At 45.8% G+C, this 19,807-nt stretch overlaps 1 protein-coding gene across 1 annotated transcript; it reads left to right on the forward strand.

Annotated features, from left to right (window-relative positions):
- Positions 1 to 495: 495 nt before the first annotated feature.
- znf219 (zinc finger protein 219) lies at positions 496 to 18,670 on the forward strand. Its single transcript, XM_024288567.2, has 5 exons — positions 496 to 834; positions 12,274 to 12,358; positions 12,484 to 14,737; positions 14,822 to 14,968; positions 16,523 to 18,670. Exons 3-5 carry the CDS (start codon positions 12,487 to 12,489, stop codon positions 17,653 to 17,655), a joined length of 3,531 nt encoding a protein of 1,176 aa, XP_024144335.1. The 5' UTR covers positions 496 to 834; positions 12,274 to 12,358; positions 12,484 to 12,486; the 3' UTR covers positions 17,656 to 18,670.
- Positions 18,671 to 19,807: the final 1,137 nt, after the last annotated feature.

Here is a 19,807-nt window from a genome sequence, read left to right on the forward strand (position 1 = left end):
ACAAAACTTCGACTTCAACTGCCACTTCAAATTAAGGGGAAGGGCTAAGGGGAAATTGAGCTCCTTTTAGAATGTTTCAAAATATCTCTCTTTTTTAAAAAGATTTATCTTAACAGTCTCTACAGATGACAGTGTGAAAGCAGCTCCACCTGCTTGGCTCCAGGTTTGATCTGTGATCATATTCTCTTTTTTATGATATTGCGTCTCACAATGTGTTACTTTTTCAAAACTCAGTTCCCCGGTATGTTTTTGGCCCCTGGAGCAGTTTGGGAGCCCCTCTTCCTCCAGACTCCTGCACATGCAAACATGTGCACTTTGTGTCCGGGGTTCCTCTCTGGAGCTGCCCCCAGTCCCCTCTCAGCACTCTTCCAACACTTCAGATGGTGTGAAACTTTCTTCTTCTCCTTTAAAAATGTGTCTGAACTGACACCTCCCCCCCTCCCCACCACAGATGCCATATTTAGGATACAAATGTGAGGAGATGACAGCGTTGTAAAATGGAGCCCGTGCTGAGATTATAATTAACATTTCCAACCTACATCCCTCCCCTCCCACTTCTCCTTTTTGCTCTCACCATTCACTCACTCCTGTACGATAAATGGGGGGGAAAGTGCAAGAAGAAAGGAGAGAAGGGGAGAAGGAAAAGAAAGGGAGATGGAGGAGGAGGAGAGAGTGAGGGAGAGGGTGACCAAACGGAGGGAGGGAGGGAGGGGGGAACGGCTTATGCTTGTATACAACCCTGATTTCCATTTTTTTCCCAACTCGTAATGTATTTAATTCAAGTGAAACGTAATCATGACGTGTGGTGTCATTAATCTGCTCGCCGCCTCTCCCGTAAGTACACTGAGTCTTTACTTTCACCCATAAACCCCAAATCTTTATTTATCCTCTTCACATTTTAGCCAGATCTGTGTTTACATGGCGCGTGGACACTTTGCTCGTGAAACATCTCCAAATTTGGCGAATTTACTGCGACACTTCTGCTCTTTTCTCCGCGCGCGCGGCTCCGGATCAGCTGACCGATCACCTTTTTTTTTTTAATCTCCGTTTTTAGGTTCTATTTATTTCTTTGACGAGCTCGTGCGCGCGCGCGTGATCGGCACGAGGCATGTAAGTAAAGACACTTTCCGCGCGCGCGTGTGTGTCATGTATGTGGAGCCGGCGTATGTGCGCGCGTGGCCGCCTCGCTCGCGTGACATGTCAGACGCGGATGCGCAGCGCCGAGCAGACTTTTTTGGGGAAAGAAAAGGGAAATAAGTTGTCTTAAGTTGTGCAGAAACTGCTCCTGCTCGGTAAAAAGTAGCTGGCGGCAGCAGGGGGGCCCCCGCGCGTCACGCAGGGGACCTCGCGGAGCCGCAGACATGTCGTCCGAGGCGTAAAAGTGGATTTTTGTTCTCTTTGCGTGGACGTGCGGTGGAACCCGCTCACTTTCTCTTACTACGCTGTTTACTACGTGTAGGACAGCACTTCCAGCGCCCCGGAAAGTGTGCGTAAAGCTTGCCGGAGCAGCTGAGTTTAACTCCAAAAAATAGACAAGTTGCGAGCTTTAAAGCTTGCGTTTTGATCCGTGTGCACCATTTTTTTTTTTTTTTTTTGGAGGGGGGACAGAGATTGACAGAGGAGTGAAGATGGAATGATGGCACTGCCCCCTCCCGTCCTGCCTGCTCGCTCTCGTCTTTTCCCCTCCCTTAATCTTTTGTATAGAAAATTTAAGAACAAAATGGAGCAGGGAGAGCGCGATGGATAGACGGTCATGACACGCACACGCCATCCTCCCGACTTCTGCCAACTGCAAAACCCCGCAGATGACGATTGTAAAAAACAAAATCTGCGGGAGCGCGGCTTGATCGCGTTTGTGCGGGGGTGTTTATCAGAGCATTGTTTGTTGAGGCTTATTTATTTCATTAATGTGCCTCTAATTGAGATGGCCGCGAGAGAGGGGAAGGGGAAAGAGCGGAACTGAAAATGGTTGCACGTTATTGACGCACATCACAGGGCGAGGAGGAAATTCCTCGTGAGATTAGGCGCAGACGTGTCATCTGGGCTGACCACAAACACTCCCGTCGCCTTTATGATCCTCTGGAAGATGTTTAGGGATCGTGAAATGCCCTCATTTTCACTGGAATGTCACACTCCGGGAGCGTGTGGAAGTAGGTTGACACCGAGGTCCCATAATCCTTCACATTTTGGGCGTTTGATCCCGCGTGTAGACATTTTAAATCTATGGACTGAGGAGGGTGACCTGATAAAATGTACTTTTTTGTCATCAGAAAAGAGGAAGAACACGTTTATGTTCTTAACAAAAAACTTTTTCAAATGAAAACTTATTTATAAAGATTTTTTTTACAGCTCAAAGTGTTTTATGCATTCACCAAAATATATCAAAACAAATTGGTAGACAAATATTTACCATAAACTATAAAATGTTGCAAAAATGCAAAATTTTAAATTAAAATTTTCGTTTTATTTAAAAACTGTACCCTTTGATGATTATTTTGTCATGCTAAAATCAGAAGAACTTGTACAACTGTTGGCATGGAGTAAGTCTGCCCCCATTTCCCATCATCCATCTGTTTACACTCTCTCCCGCTAGCTTACAGTCCCTCACAACCCCAACCTAACATTGAGTCAGATGTCAGCTCAGACAAGGAAAACGTGCAGTCACTAAAACTGAGCCCCTAAAATAACATCGTAGTGAAAAATACAATTTTTAAAAAAAAACTTTTTTTCTGGTTACTATCTGGTGAGCACCAGTTATTATCTGGTGATTACCAGTTACTATCTGGTGAGCACCAGATACTCTCTGGTGCACACTGGTTACTGTCTGGTGTGGACCAGTTACTTTCTAGAGTGCATCAGTTACTCTCTGTTAAGTACAAGTTACCATGTGGTGAGCACCAGTTACCACCCATTTACTACCTGGTGATGCCCACTTACTATCTGGTGATTCCCAGTTACTATCTGGTCATCACCAGTTACTATCTGTTGCACACTAGTTATTTGCTGCACACCAGTTGTGATCTGCCCCCATGAAAAAAAAAATCTTTAGCAAAAAATGATTCTTTTTTACTTCAATTCTTTTTTTTACTTTGATGTCCCTTTAGGGGCTCTATACATATCGATTTGAGTAAAGAAATGCAGTTTAAGCTTAATTGTTTTTATGAATGTCTTCCATAATCAGAAAAAAAATGCAACAAGAACATGGCAATATGTCAGAAATAGGTGGCCTTGGACAGGAGACCGGGCTTTGGTGACAGAAACTAAAATAAATCATTTAATAAATTAGCCAAAACATGACCAAAACCCCCGGAAAAACACAAATGGGGACTGAACAGAACAGGGCAGACGACCTGACACTGAGTACCTAATAACCAGTCACTTAAATAGGCTGGGGGCAATTAACTGAACTTAAGACAACTGTGGATCACGACAAACCGGAATCTGGTGTGACTGACAAGGGCAACTTAGAACATGACCAGATATAACAAAATCCAAACTAAACCACAGAACCTCACATGAAAACACAATTTTCCTCAGAGTGGGTCTTTAAAGGCTGTGAGGGCTCGGCGGTGTGCCCTGTGGTCCCCCACCCCCCACCTCCATAGGTTATCTACTGTCCCCTAAGGGCCCAGCTGTCCTAATGAACATTAAAACCGGGCCCGACACTGAAAAGGACCCCTTTTACTTCTCTCCCATTCAAACTTCTATCTGCTTCAAGTGTCCTCCTCCCCCGCCACCATCAATGCTGCCCACTCGCCATCTTTGTACATACTGTACGGTACTTGAGGGGGGCACATGCACCCCATCCAGGTGGCTCTTGGGAGTATGCGAGGGAGAAAGAGATGGAGGAGCAGGCAAAGGAGCGAAGCACCAATCAAGGCTTCTGATTGATATAATTGGGTCATTAGAGCGCCGCGGGAGAGGCACCTGCCTGCCCTCAGTTAGAAAGAATCTGCTGCATTGTGACATTTCCTGACTGTGGAGACTTCTGCATGCTGCCCGAGCTTAGGCTGTATTTAGAGCATTAGTACTTAAATAGTGGCCCAGTGTCGGACGCGTTCTTGCAGCAGAGTGGGCACAAGACCTGCAGCAAGGCCTGCTGGGACAGAGGTCGAGTCGCCTGTTGTAACGTTCAGGTGTTCTCACCTCCAAGTCATGTTCTCTGCTTAGTATGAGCACACCCACCCTTGGGCAAGAGTGGGATATCCCCCACTATAAATCTGAGTCACTGTTTCTCTATGAAAACTATAGGACTGTGGGAGGGAGCGCCTGGGGGAAACCCTCACATGCACACAGACGGGATCGGAACCAGAAACCTTTCTCTCCGTGAGGTACTGGTGTTAACTGCTCAGCTGTCTTTTTTTTTTTTTTTCATCAAAGGCTTTGAAATCTACATCCTTCCAAACTGCTGAGTGGCTCCTCAGTTTGAAGGGGGGCAGACCTTGTTCAGGAACTTCCTCCACCATGGTGGCCTCACCGACTGTTTAAGTCATTCTCTAACTCCCCCTTTTTTTTCCGTCGGCCTATTTTCCATTAAAGATCTCATTCTAAAAGTCAAACTGCTTTCTCTCAAAGACAGACAGAAAGCTCCTGCGGACTGAAGCCGGGTGCAGGCCGCGTCAGGCTGGGTCACGTCAGGTCAGCGCGTATAGAAAGCATACATGCTGTAATGAGGCCTGCTGACGCTAAGTGTCACTAAGCAGGAGAACAGCAGATTTCCCTCGAGTCGGTAACGAATCCACTCATTACGACTTCACAGCTACTATTTTTTACTCCCCTGCACGCTCCTGTGTCTGGTGTTAAACAAATTCCACAAGGAGGTCACAGTGGGGGGTCAGCGCGTCCCTGGAGGTGGTGTTGCTCAAGGACGCTGCAAGGGAGGGGGGTTTAGGAGAAGGAGGCGGTTGAGGATATTTCAGATGTGATTGACAGGGAGTGATGCTAAGAAGGATCATCAGGTTGGTGTTTGTGCACCTGAGAGAAGCGCGGCTTTCCTCCGCTCTCTCTTCCCGTGTTTTCCTTCTAGCCTCAGCAGGGGATCCTGGGAGTGCAGCGAGAGCCTTTGAGGAAAAAGACATCCAGTTAGCTGCGTGCTCCAGCAAATTCTCCTCCAAAGGCTTCTGTCTTGTAATCCTAAAATCAGACGAGTCAGCCGGTGCTTCCAGGCTGGCGCGCAGACGCAGCCCGTTTGACTCGCAGCCAGCCCTCTTGTTTCTCTGCCGAGAACCTGTGATGTTTTCCAACGTTCAGATCCTCGGCGCTGAAGCTGCGAGCGTCAGCTCCTCTGGTGAAGAAATTCATTCAGAAAGAGATGAAGCAGGAGCCTGAGAGGAGGTGGAGGAAGAACGAAGGCGGTCACAGAAATGAGAAACCAAATGGGCCGAAAGTTCAAATGTATTCTTCTTTCACACTTTTTATCTGTTCCAAAGGTCAAACCACATTCTGGTTCTTTGCTATCTTCTGGGCTAAACGGATTCGCTTGGCTGCATCTTTATCGCAGGTGCAGAAGGTGCATGTGAGGTGAACCAGGCGGGGTTCAGGGAAAGGTGAACGAAAGGCTTCGCTCTCCTCACCACTCGGTGGTCACTCTGCATCACACCCACTCGTCCCATCTCAAGGGAGCTCAAGCATTACAGAGGGATAAAAGCGTCCTCCGCACGACTTTAGGGACGCTCGAAACCGTCGCAGGGGTTCCAAACTGACATGCGATTGCAGTCGTTAATGTAAAGCCGGGCACATGCGGCTCCTGCCCGCACACGCCGGCAGTGAAAGGCGCTCCCGCCCTGCGGAGCATGTTCAGACCTGCACTAATAATGCTGTGGATATTTAAACAGTAACATCAAAACCCCCACAATGATAAACTTGTCTGAACATAGTGCTCTCCTACTCTTCAGGCAGCTGTTTACCACAAATGACTCAAGGACCTCCTCCTCCTCCTCTGCACACCTAACTTTTACACCATGCAAAACTGCTTTTCACCTGACAGAGATTCAGCTCCACAGTCGGTTACCTCAGTGCCCACAAACTTACACCGCAATTACTGTAATGACCTGATGCTAAAGCGACTGCGTTTTGCTTTGTAGCTACCATTACCCTCCACTTGTAAACCCTGCAGGTCTAATGCTGCGTTCACACACGAGCCTTCTAAAATGCGTTTTCAGCATATGGTGTTAACTCAGGACAAGCAGAAGCAGCCTCGTCTTCTTTTCCTTTTACTACTGTTTATTAGCACATGTACTTACATTTGGAAGAGGCTTGGTGTGAAATGACAAAGCAGTGCAAATGTTGTGAATCTTGCTCCAGGCTTTTTCTTTCCAATAAATGAAAGATGATTTATGTAATAGAATTGTGGTTGAGCACAAACCACAATTATTAATCCATATCATCTAACAAATCCGAGTCCCTGACTGGTCAAAGTTCATGATTTAACTTTTAATTTTAAGTGACTCCTGCACGTTTTGTACTGAGAACCCGAAAATGGTCTTAAAAATGTGTGTAGATGCGAGTGACCTCTACAGTTTTGAACCGAGAAGCCCGGTGTTCACACTGGACTGTCTCTACCGTTACTAGCGCATTTACTCACAGTTGGAAGAGGTTTGGTGCGAAATGTCAAGGTTTGCTCCAGGCTTTTTCTTTCACAACTCTATTCCATTATATGAAAGACTTGATGTCATAGAATTCCAAAAAATACAAACCATCCATCCATCTTCTTCTCCTCATCTGGGACCGGGTCTTGGGGGCAGCAGTCTAAGCAAAGATGCCCAGACTTCCCTCTCCTCGGTCACTTCCTCCAGGTCCTCTGAGGAACCCCGAGGCATTCACAGGCTAGCTAAGAGACGTAGTCTCTTCATAATGTCCTGGGTCTTCCCAGAGTGTTTTGCCTGGTGGACATGCCTGGAACACCTCCTCAGGGAGGCGTCCAGGAGGCATCCGGACCAGATGCCTGAACCACCTCAACAGGCTCCGCTCAATACGGAAGAGGTAGTGGCTCTACTCCGAGCTCTCTCTGGGGAGGCAAGTTTCTCACCCTTGTTTACCCTCCGCTTCGACGGTAAAATAAAAAAATAAAAAAACATTTCCTGGACCCGACTTGCACTTAAACTGCCCCTTCAAATAGAGTGGAAGGGAGAAGGGGAAGAATTCAGATGGGGTCATAGAGCTCTGGCTGTGCACAAAATACAATATTTATTTTTTTCCTTCACGATCAATTCTCAACAGTTTTTACTTCCATGTTTTGAAAAGGATACTATCCATTTGTCACTACCAAATACAAGTCTCTGATTGCTCAAAGTTCATCTGGTTCATTGGCCATGTGTCTTGTCCAAAAATGGACCTAAAAACTTGAGTAGCATTTGAACATTGAAGCCCAAAACATGCATTTACATACGGTGACATAGACTTTTCATTGGAGGTCTCAGCTTGAACGCATGTTTTCCAACCTGGTGCACCGTAAACCTTGTGCTATCCTGGGTATGTTGATGGTAGAAGTAGGGTCATGTAGACCCCACAAGACTTTTTTTTTTCAATGATTTTTGATTTTTACTGGTGTCCATGGGAGGCATGAAATCCGGTTCACCTTCATCCACATTTGTCATGGGATGGATAACACGTCAATGTAAGGCTTGGGTCATCTGGACCCCATTAGAGAGAACAAGAGTTAAGAGTGCAGGTTCAAGTGACTGCAGCTCAACACACCCCACCTTCTGGGCAGAGCTAACCTTCTTTAAATCTACCTGTGATTTCTGCACGACACCTGCTCAAAGGTTCATGGGCAGAGGTGCTTTGTCCTGGCTGCTCTTCTCTGTACTCCTGCTTCATTCACACCTTTTGTTTTCCCCCTGATTCCTGTCCTTGACTCTCTCCTTTTTGCTGCACCTTATCTCGTATTCTCCATCTATCTAAATTGTCCTCATTGGCGTGACGGGGCGGGCGCTTGGCGACAGCCCCCGTCACGCTGGAACGACGCATTGTGGTGATGATATTCATATGATAATACCATCCGATACATTCAGACTGCTCATCTTCTTTTTTTGGATTTTTGTCCTCTGTGTTTTTCTGTGCTCTGGCCTGACACCCTTTGCTCTGAATCCCTCTGCTCCAGCATGCCCCCCCCTCCATCGACACCACGTTGGCAATCGAATTAAGTCACTTCCATTCCCGTGGCTTTTCTGAGAACTCCCGGATTGTAACTGTGCTACATTTCACTCTCTGTCTGCCTCCTTTTCTGGTTTTCTGCTGCCCGCCATGTTGGCAGGGCCCAATCTACCAGCTGATACCAGCATTCCCTGGCACCCGTCCAACTGGCAGCGCTGCAGGAGAGAGGAAAAGAGGGGGAGCGGGAGAATGAAAGAAAATTAGTGGATAATAGACGGCGGGAGGGTGCGAGAGAATGAGAGGGGGATGGGAGAGGAAAGAAAGACAGACAGAAGGCAAGACGGAGAGAGAGAAAACAATAATGGTGGATTAAGAAAGCTCTGTGTGTGTGTGTGTGATTGATGTGGTGTGATACCCCTGTGAGTCATAGCTGAGCTAAAATGTCAACTGGCTACATGAGAATCTCTTTGTCATCGGGCTCGGCGGCGCTCACGTGCACGGGGGATCGTACGCGGGCGCGCGCACAAACATGGGTGACACACCTGCAAGCACAGATGTTCCATTGTTATGCCACATTGATTTATGACCTTTTGTTTTGTTGCCTGCTTCTCAACTCCAGCGACTGATGGAGGGAAACGACCGGTGGAAGCGCCCCAACGTTTGAGGGGTGCATGAGCATCACACTTTAGCTGAGCGCTCACATATGCTTACATTTGTAGAAGTTGTCATGACTTAGCAATGTAGGCAGCCACGCCCGGGCAGCACCGCTCTGGGGTCCTGCTGTGTTTACATGCATGCATGCACGTGTGTGTGCACAATCCTGATTTAAGCAAAAAGCTGCTACTGTGCGAGTGCACAGGAAGGGTGTGTGGGGAAGTCAACACACTGGGCTCCCATCCTGTTTGGGACAGTGCTTGTCCTGCGGTGGTGCCCTGCTTAAACACACCGGATAATCGCCCCATATGTGCAGGAGGCAGAGCAGGTGCACACCTGCTGCACGCTCGCGCGCCCACACAGGCCGCCGAGCAAATGAAGATCAAATGAAGATTTTTTTTCTTTTATGTACGTACATTAGAACGGCGTCACAATGCGGCGCGCATTCGTGATGGAGCTCATTCAAAGTGTCTCTGTGCAAATTGCCTTTAATCCTGTTTGGTAGAAATCCGCCACCTCCACTTCACTGCTGCATTTTTTATAAAGTACTTGTTCACATTTACAGGCTGAATTTGCATGCAGTAATGACTGTCTCCGGCGAGGAGTGCAGGTTTTGTCACGTGAAGGCTTTTGTTTGTGATTTTGACCTGAAATACTACCCAGCATTCGCTTTATCTAAAGCAACTTGCAGCTTCAGGGGGTTTGCCCAAGGGCAAAATGGCCTAAAAACGCAACAAACCAACGGTCAGTCAGGCTTTTAAACTCTCGTTAGCCTCAAAACAGTGTTTCTGCACCCTGATCAACGTCCTGCATTTTTCATGGCCTCTTTATAGCTGCATATTTTCTGTCCCTGCATCTCCTCCTAGTTTGTGGATTCAGCGTATCTCATGTCAACATGGAATAACTCAAACACTTAAAAAAAAAAAAAAAAAAAAGAAGCATTTTTTCTTTTCACCCGACAGAAAACACAAAGCCGTCACGCTTTAGGACGTATTGAAACAGCACACTTCTTTAAACCAGAGACTCTTGAATAAGCATAAGATTAGAATGACATTTTTCATGTTTTTTTTTTTTTTTTACTACCATACATAAAATGTCATTAACAGAAGCATTTTGGTGCAAAATGCCAAGAAAAGTAATTTTCCTCAAAGTGTTTTATTTGCTTTTAATATTTTAGACATGATTGTTTTATTTTGTAGTTTCATGGCAGTTTATGGACATTTTTCTATACCAGTTTTAAATGAATTCTTTTACTATAGTATCTGTGTTTGTACTAATAAAGTTAAACTTGAGAAAATCAAGGTCCTCTGACTCAAGCTTTACCTTTAATGCAATCATTGCTAAAAAGAATGATAAAAATGTTTCTTTGCAGATTTGAATAATGAAGAAAAATAATCTATAAATGGCATTTCTGAGTATTTCTTTAGTCTAATTGTACAGCAGGGGTGTCAAACTCAACTTTTTAACATTACCATGAATAGAAACAGGCAAGAATATTAATTCAGAATAAACTTAAAACTTAAATAAGTTTAAATATTTTACTATCCATAAAAATATATTTTGTCAAAATTATACAAGTTAGAAATAAGCGCAAGATAACCTCGGTCCATTAATAACAATTAAATAAAATGATCTGGAGGGCCGGATAGAATACCAGGAGGGTCGGATCCGCTTGACTGACACATGACGTACATATATTGAATATTCAAACATTTCTAATACTGAAGATTCAACAGCAAATGAACACCATCTAAGTACGTTTGACCCTAAAGTCTACCTTATGATTATTTGTTCTTCTCCTGTTAGCGGCGCCATACTCTAACTCATCACTCTGGACTTTAAATGTTTTAAACGTTTAAATTTTTTCCTTCCCCCCCAAAAAAATAAAAAATACCCACATACAAACATGACAAAACCTCTATTTGTGATGTGTCTGGAGGCTAGCATAATGAGTAAACAGCGCCACCTAGTTTACAGTTTACTGGGATACACAGTTACTGTGCCTGAGCACAAATACTAATGCATAGAAAATAAATGAAAGTTTGTTGCAACGACGAGCAAACTCTGTAGGGTTTTCAGTATAAACAGTGTGCTATGAGAAGGTCCATATTTTACTCTTAAACTCCAACCAAAAAAAAGGGTTTTTTTGTGTTTATAACATGTTCTTGTGCCGTTTTTTCTCATGATGGAGGACTTATATGAAGAAAAATAATCTATAAATGGCATTTCTGAGTATTTCTTTAGTCAAATTGTGAATACGGAGCAGATGAAAAGTTAGAAAGAGAGCCTAGGTGTGAGGTAGAATCTACAATCGGCTGACCACAAGCTCTGCTCCATAACGGTGAAGACAAATAGATCCATGAACGTCTTTGTTTTCCTCGTCTGAGCTGGTATCTGGATCAAAACTGAACAGCTGGATAGCTTCACTATTTTTGTTGCACCGGTATGTTAGGTTGGGGTTGGGAGGGGCTGTAAGCAAGTGGGTGACAGATGGATGATACCAAAACTCTGATGAACCCGTGCAGAAAATATGTCCTAGAAAATGACAGTTTTTTTATTTTGCCTAAAAACGGCATAATCATATTTATTTATTTATTTTGTACCATGGTGTGTGTGTGCGTTGGAGGGTTTGAGGGAACTGTTTGGGTTCTACATATTTGTCTTCTTCTTTGTTTTTAAAATTTGATTATGTTTTAATTTAAAGCACTTTGAGTGAAATAGGTTTTTGGAAAAGTGCCATACAAATAAAGTTTGATTTGATAAAAGACTACTGGGAACGCTTTGACAATAGATCAACAGATGATCACAGAATTGAATGACAAATGTGTCAAAAAAATTTAAGTTATTTGAACATGGTGGGCATCATCTTAGACAATCATCAATTACTTAAGATGTAAAAATACATACAAAATCATGACATTTTGAAATTTGAGACTAAGAATCATTGCAATTGCATGACCAAAGCTGAATGAATATTTACAACATTTACCTAAAATCTGTGTCAGATTATTGGCTAATTAACTTTCATGTAATGATCTACTTTTTTTCAAATCAATACTATTCTGCATTCCTAATCTTAACTTTAAAAAGTAGCAAAAGTCGATTAATCTAAGTACTTAAGGCATTCATTTAGTGATATGAAGGAAAAAACGTCAAATTAAAAGACTAAAATGCACAAGCAGCCTGTGGCATCAACAAATCCAAACATCCATAACCGTGATTTATGATGAAATGCTGAACATACGTGTACCACGAATCAAAAATCTGTCGAATCAGAGAAGCCGTTCCAGGAAAGACTTTTTCTGAACACAGAGGCACATTTTAAGAGGAGTTGTGTCTAAGCGTGAAAAATTCGACTCTCAAATAAAAATAATGAATTCCTGTGTAAAAATAGAATGCCCCCCCTCCCCCCACATTTTTTCCACTTAGCTGTCTAGATTTCAGAGCGCCAGCAGTCATAAAACTTTGACTTGCTCCCTCTTTTGACATCATTTAGTAATTAAATGATCTTTCTTTCTTTCTCAGAAAGTTAAAGGAGGAGGCTGCTTCCGAAGAGTGTCCCCCCCCAGCCGAGACCTTAAAGGATGGCATAACATCTCACACACTGCTGGTAATTCTCTGAAACTGTTATAGAGCATGCAGGCGGATGGCCTTGCCTTAAAAGCCAATGTTCTGTTGACACCCTTCCATTTTCTGTTCATCTGATCTGTGCCTCTTTTCTCCTTTCTTCAACAGAGGATGGATTCTCCACCAGAATGTCTGCTGTCTCTTTCTTGTGAGCAGCCCCAGTCCCCCCCAACCCTGCCTTCCCTCGACCACAGCCCCCAGGCCTCCTCGCCTCCTGCCGACAGCCCCGTCATCCTGCAGACTCACAGCCCCGAACCCTCCCGCCTGAGCCCCGACACCACCCCGTGTTTCTCACTCTCCTCCTCTCCCCTCCAGGAGGAGGATGGGATCTGCCACTTTGTCGCCGACGCTGAAGAGGTGCTGGAAGGAATTCCGGCGTCTCCCATCCCGGCAGTGGCTCTGTTCCCAGGGGGTCAGGAGGCGGGATGTAGCCCTCGGTTGGACTCCTCGCCCCCGGACACACCATCGGCCCCGTTCCTCGGGTATGGGGCGCTGGAGCTGGCCCTGTCCTCGGGGCAGAGCGGAAACTGCAGTGAGGAGCTAGACCTCCAACTGTTCAGGAAGGACACCGCCACCAGGACCGTTTCGGGAGTGGCGGCCGCATCAGGGCCCGCCCTCAGGTTTCCTTGTCACGTGTGTGGGAAGAGGTTTCGGTTCCAGAGCATCCTGTCTCTCCACGCTCGCGCTCACAGTCTGGATCGAGATCGGCGAGCTTCGGCCCTGTATCGCTCTGAGATCTCGCCTCCTCCTCTGAAGAAGCACCTCAAAACCCAGCAGAACCACCAGGACTTCATTCCCAACCACAGAAGTCGCTCCAACCAGCGTTTACTTCCCGGAGCGCTCATGCAGCACCTCACCGAAGATGAGGACAGCAGCTTCAAAGGTCCAGATGACGAACAGCAGAAGCCAAACTTCTCCCTCGAGGAAAGCACACCCCTGACACCTCCTCTCACAGAGGAGCCCACATCAGTAACCTCCCCTCATTCCTCCGCAACTGGAGAAGGTTCTTCTTTCTCCGCAAATGCGTCTACATTTCGCTGCCACGCCTGCAAGGGAAAATTCCGCACGGCGTCTGAGTTGGCACGCCACGTCCGCATTCTCCACAATCCTTACAAGTGCACCCTGTGTCCTTTCTCCGCCAGCCAAGAGGAGAGCCTGGCCTCCCACCTGCAGGACTGCCATCCTTCCCCTGACATTCCTGCTCAGACGCCCTCCAGGAACCTCATGGACACTCCACTGCCCACCCCGACCCACACCCCAGGCCCAGCCACTAACAATCCTCAGATAACAGCTGCTGCCAGCTCTGGGTCCACGTCCATGCCGGCGTTTCGCTGCGACACCTGTGGACAACGGTTTACACAGTCCTGGTTCCTGAAGGGACACATGAGAAAGCACAAGGATTCCTTGGACCACAAGTGCCAGGTTTGTGGCCGAGGATTTAAGGAGCCCTGGTTCCTCAAAAACCACATGAAAGTTCATCTCAACAAGCTCGGCCTTAGGGCTGGACTGGGGTCTCCTGGAGGCGGTGCCGACCTGCCGTCCAAAGGTTCCGTTAACAGTCAGTCTCTCAACGCCCTGTACTCGAGTCTCCTTATGGCTCAGAGGGGAGGTGGGGCCAGAGGAGGACAGAGGAGATCTGACAGGGAGACTGAAGCCAGGGCAGAGATGGGACTGAGCAAGTCGGCCATCCTGGGATACCTGGGCTTGCCCGGTGACGGCGGTGGAGCCAGCTGTATGGAGAGACTCCAAGCAGTGGCTCAAGTGGCAGAAATGGGAAACGGTGGCAGTGGTGGTGGCGGCATCACTGGAAACTCAGGAGGAGGAGACCCAGGAAGAGGAGGAGGAACAACTAGAGGAGGGAGCTCGGGTGAAACGGCACCGTCCACGGCAGACGGGGGGGACCAGGCGGCCTGGTGGCAGCTGGTGGCTCGCAGCCTGGGGGTTTCTCAGCAGCAGCCGAGGCCCCATCAACAGCAGCAGGGACGCCGCACTCCAAGCCGAAGCCCGGCAACGGCAGAGGCAGACCGAGTGAGAGCCTTCCTGGGAGGCCTAGAGCCGAGAGAGGAGACGGGAGGAGCCGGGGGATCGTGGGAATGCCCCGACTGTGGAAAGCTGTTTCGCAGCCTGCAGCAGGTTGTGGTTCACGCTCGCGTTCACACCCAGAGGCCTCAGAAAGGAGGCCGGGATGATGACGGGAGTCGCACAAGAAGAGGAGGCGTCGGTGAGGTGAGGCCGGAACCTCAGCCACATGGCGCCTCGTCCCAGCAGATGGCAGACATGGGACAAGAATCCAAACTCGGCAGAGGATCGCATCAAGCAGGAGCAGCCACAGACTACCACTCTGTCATCTCCAACCTCAAAGGTACGCTCCCCTCTGGGAGGTGTTCTCCGTATCTGCAGAACTTGTGACTCAACAGTGATGCTTTCAATCTCCTGATCTTTTCAGGGGAAAACGGCCTGGCAGCAGCGACCTCCATGCCCTCGGCTCCCACCAGAGAGCGAGTTCGTGGCAGGGGGATTAAAGACTGCCCCTACTGCGGCAAGGCCTTCCGCTCCTCACACCACCTCAAAGTGCACCTGAGAGTTCACACAGGTGAGGACCACCAACATCCCACAGCGGTGTTTCGTTGAGCGCCTTTTCTGTGCACAGAAATCCAATACACTAAACAACAAAAACAACAACAAGGAACTATTCTAAAAAGGATAATCATGAAAGAGTCCTTCCAAGTTCCCTTTATTCTTACGCCTGTTTTTGATTTAAGGCACATTAATTCATAAACTAGTAGACATAAATATCATTTTTTTAATATTAAAAACAGTCTCCCATTAAGCTTTGACTGTCAGAACTCCAAAGGAGAAATTTTGATTAAAAAAAAGAGCATCAAACTGCTCATTAATGTTTAGACTCGTCTTTATTTGTTTGAAAATATTGAACCTTTCTTCCTTTCTGTAAATGTTTATTATCAACAAGTGATGAAGGAAACATCTTCATTCTTCTCACACACACTTCTATCGTTTTCTCTCTTTAGATTTCAAAAATCAGACTTGTTGTTTTTGTGTGTTCCATTTTCTTTGTTGGCGTAAATTAAATCATTGATGCTTCCAGCTGGTGACGTGCAGAATTATCCTCCTCGTTTCTCATCCAGCTGTGATGTAGACAGAAATCTTATGCTGCCATCTACCTGTAGAGGATGCTACTACAGCTGTCACTCAATAATAAAACTGACACATTTCTTTGTTTCTCGTTGTTATACTGGCATTCGCTGAAACCCCACAGGCACGGGGCTGACTGCTGCAGATTTTTCATAATGTTGAGATGTCTTTGTAAAATATTTGATTTTATACATAGCATAACTGGCATTAATGGGGTCTGCTTAACTGAGCTTTAAGCTGATGTCCTGAATTGTTTTGTCGTTTAGTCTACAACACGAAAAGAAGGATTTAAAAAAGTTCTTAATCCAGAGTCTGAAGGTGTCTGCAAGGTTCTGTTAAAAATGTTACTTCTTGGTTTCAAAAATCACTGCTTCTACCAATGCCTGTCGCAGATTTATAACCTTTAAGGTCCATTTTATGCAACAGAAATGATGACCTCTAAACAAGCAGGACTCCTAATCTACTGAGTCCTATAAATATCCACAGGTGTCATGATATTCAGAAAAGTCCTGGAAGGAATTCGAACACCTGGAAGTTTACCTGGCTTGATAAAAGGGGACCAGTGGAAGGTGGTAGTGTTGTAGTGATAGGGGCCCTTTCTGAGCTTTGAGAATTTCCAAACATGCCAAGAAAAGACAGATTTCTAGCATTTAAAATTGAACAGATAGTCAGTGGATTTGCATTTGGATGAGACTTTTTGTGTGTAGGTTTAACCCTTGTGCTCTCTTATTGGGTCCTGATGACAAAAGTGGACAAGGTGGAGAAGACTTCATGTCTGTCATTGGACACCAGTAAAGATTGACAATCATTGAATAAAAAGTTTATTGCACTGTCTTGTGGGGTCCAGATGACCCCACTTTTAATGTAAACAAGCCTAGGAAAGCGGAAACACTTTTTGTCTCTTTTCTCTCTTGTTTATAAGAACATCACATGTTCTAGTGTATTTTGTTTTTGTTTTGCCTGACTTTCCTCAACTTTCATTCTCTCTCTGCAGGTGAGAGACCCTACAAATGCCCCCACTGTGACTACGCCGGTACTCAGTCTGGGTCGCTGAAGTACCACCTTCAGCGGCACCACCGGGAGCAACGAAACGCCTTATCAACCTCATCCAACTCGTCGTCCTCTGCCGTCACCTCCACCATCAACAGTCTGGCCTCTGGAACATCTGGGATGGGAAAGCAGCGCCGATCACAGCTCAGTCAGCACTTGGCTAAGCGGGGGTCAGCAGACACCCCTGCCTCCCGGCCCGGCCAGCAGTCCTGGCTCCTCGGAGTCCCCGACCCGCAGGAGCACCGGAAAGCTCTTGGTGCTCTGAGGGACGTGGACTTGGAGACCCAGTACAGGTACCTCTCTGGGGTGATGGGGGCCCTCTACCAAGGTGGGATGGAGGGAGGCTGGATCCGAGAATCCACACCCCCAAAGGCCCCCAAAGTGTCCCGGCGGAAGCCCCTCACAACAAGCCGGATGGTTCAACCCCCAACCGAGAAGGACGGCCCCATGACGTCCACCCAGGAGGGCAGGTTTGAGCCTCTGGACTTGTCCCGCCGCACCTCGCCAGGCCTGGGAGGGTTAGAGGAGAATGAAAGCATGGGAGGAGAGGAAGCAGGAGGCATGTGGGGGGGCGGTACACCTGAAGGCTCAGCGGGGGTCAAACTGAGCCAATGTTTGTTCTGCCCTTTCCACACATCGTCTGCAGAGCTGATGGCCATGCATCTGCAGGTCAACCACACCAGCAAGTCCAGGCGCAAAAGGGGCGGCCCCACTCTCGTAGAGGAAGACGGAGTCCCAAAGCCCCCCAAGAAGGGCCTCTCCGGCCTCGACGCGGTGTGGAGGCACATGAGGGAGGCGCAGCCCCAAACCCCACTGGGAGAGTGGCCTTCAGCGCACCCCCAGACCCAGAACGGTCTCTGTGAACACCTGGAGGACACTCCATCACATCCAGACTCCATGGCGAAGGTCGACAAGATAGGGGAGGAGGGAAATGACGAAGAGGAGGAGTTGGCGAGCTTGGAGAACGGCAGCGTGGAGGATCTACAAGAGCAGGATCTGAGGATTTCTCCGGATCTGTCACCAGCTGTGAGTTCCATCCACATGGTGGAAGAGGAGGACAAAGTCCTCACAGATTAGAAACGGACGTTTTCAGAAACGTTTGGCACAGAAGGCAAAGATTTATTAAATGTGTGGAAAAATCATCTCGTTTGACCAGGTCGGATTCCACTGAGGAGGAACGCGTCTATTCAGGATTTGAAGGCGGATTATCTCACATCTTTCTTCAAACTCCAAACAGTTCTTAAAAATACTCGCAAATTGGATCGCGGCATCCATGTGAGATCTAGATCCCTGCATCCTTTCAGAGTTGGAGGTTCTTCTCGACGCTTTGCGTGGTTTTCACAAAACTGCTCCCTCAGATCTGTACCACTGCCTTGTTCGCCATGGAACTGTCCTCAGCGCCCGTCCCGGAGAGCAACCGAAAGAAAGAAAGAACGAAAGACAGAAAGCTTTGTCTTTTTGTTTTCTCGCCGTGGTCGTCGTTTTTCGTCTGTCCCCGTCATTCCTTTTGAATCCTGAATATACAGTTTAAGACAACTTCAGTATATTTGTTAAAGAGTGCTTTAGGGTGTTGTGAATAGCTGTAAAAGAAACGCGACGTTGAGGCGGCCCGCCGGGAAGAAGAAAAGAAAAAAAGAAAGAAAAATGACGATTTAACGTGACAAAAGGGTTCCAGATGATAGAGGGGCAGATTTGTGTGTTTACATTTGTCATGGTTTGTCCCTGTGAAGAAGTGCGAGTCTGTTTGGGGGCTCCTGAACACAATCAGTTTTCTAAGGAGATTTTAGAAACAGTGTCAAAAAATGAGATTTTTTTTCAGTTAAGATAGAAATAGAAAAGACTAAATCGGAGAAAAAAAGCTGTATTCTTGCCTCATGGTGTTTTTTTTTTTTTTGTTTTTTTGTTTTTTTTTTAGATGTGTAGATTTTCTCGTTTTTTGATAAGAAAAGTCGGCGGTAGGTTTAACGATTAAAAACACTAACACATGCATAGGCATCCCAGTAGAATAAGTGTAGCCTTTAAAAAAGAAAAGAAAAGAGGAGAAAAAAAAGCTGACTCGTGTTTATCATTTCAAGACGCTTACAGAAAAACGTATCAATATAGGTCATATTGATTATAATGTTTGTGAGCTATGACTAGTTGGAATGTCAAAACAGAGCACTGTGCAAGGTTTGAGTTCCCAAAGTAGTTTTTTTTTTTTTTACTCTTCTGGATAGACCAAACGTTTTGTTTTTCCAATGGCAGTTGTCACTTTTTTGTTGTCATCCTAAACGTGTGCGATTCATTGGCTTTACGACTAGGTTGTGTTTTGAAGTCCTAAGGTAGTTCCAAAGTGGCCTCAAAATCAAAGTGTGATTTTATGTGAAGACAAACTACTGTTACAAACTATAAAAAAAACTTTCAGCATGAAATCTTGTGATTTGAAGGTATATTTATAAAAAGAAAAAAGCAAAAAAAAAAAATAAATGTGAGGCATTAGTTCCCCCGAATCCTCTGTTCATCCACTACATTTGATGGGGTAGTTTATCACTGCGACCATTCTTTATTGTGCATTAATGTTTCTGAAGTCCTTTTTAGAGCACCTTATGAGTTTTGTTGTGAACGTCCCTCAGTGGTGTCTCCTTAACAGCTACTATCAAAGCCACCGTGCCTTCTGTTTCAAGCACTTCCTGGTGTATTTTGTAAAACTCACCGAAAGCACTTAGCCGAAATCAAACCCCCCCTTTCATCACATCCGCTCATTTTCCTGACTGTTTGTCCGTCTTCTGCAGTCGGACTTATGATGGGACCCCGACCCCCCTCCCCGGCCTGTCGGGCCTTAAACGCCTCATTCTCACCTTTAACTGATAATCTGCCTATACACTGTAAAAAGTGAAACGTTGGATCAATTAACCCCAAATTTTGTAATTTGTTACACTTAAAAATATTAGTTTTTATCAGATAAAATGTTTAAGTTGAGAAAACTATTAGCTGAAAATTTCAATTTGATGAAAACTAATCATTTTAAATATAAAAAAAATTATAATTGATCTAAAGGTTCACTTTTTACACTGTAAAAGGTGAAACATTGGATCAAGTTTTATCAAATTATATTAAAAAATTAAATTTACTAATTTTTCATTTTTTACACTATAAAAAGTGAAACATTGGATCAATGAACACAGTATTTGTAATGTTGTACATTTAAAAATATTCATTTTTATTAAATTAAATGTTGAGCCTCCGTAAA

The sequence above is a fragment of the Oryzias melastigma genome, linkage group LG18 (assembly GCF_002922805.2).
Source record: "Oryzias melastigma strain HK-1 linkage group LG18, ASM292280v2, whole genome shotgun sequence".
Taxonomy (NCBI): domain Eukaryota; kingdom Metazoa; phylum Chordata; class Actinopteri; order Beloniformes; family Adrianichthyidae; genus Oryzias; species Oryzias melastigma.

Coding starts and splice junctions, on each gene's coding strand:
- znf219 (XM_024288567.2), top strand. CDS start 12,487: ATGGATTCTCCACCAGAATGTCTGCTGTCTCTTTCTTGTGAGCAGCCC. Junction 14,738..14,821: donor TGTCATCTCCAACCTCAAAG/GTACGCTCCCCT, acceptor TGATCTTTTCAG/GGGAAAACGGCCTGGCAGCA. Junction 14,969..16,522: donor GCACCTGAGAGTTCACACAG/GTGAGGACCACC, acceptor CTCTCTCTGCAG/GTGAGAGACCCTACAAATGC.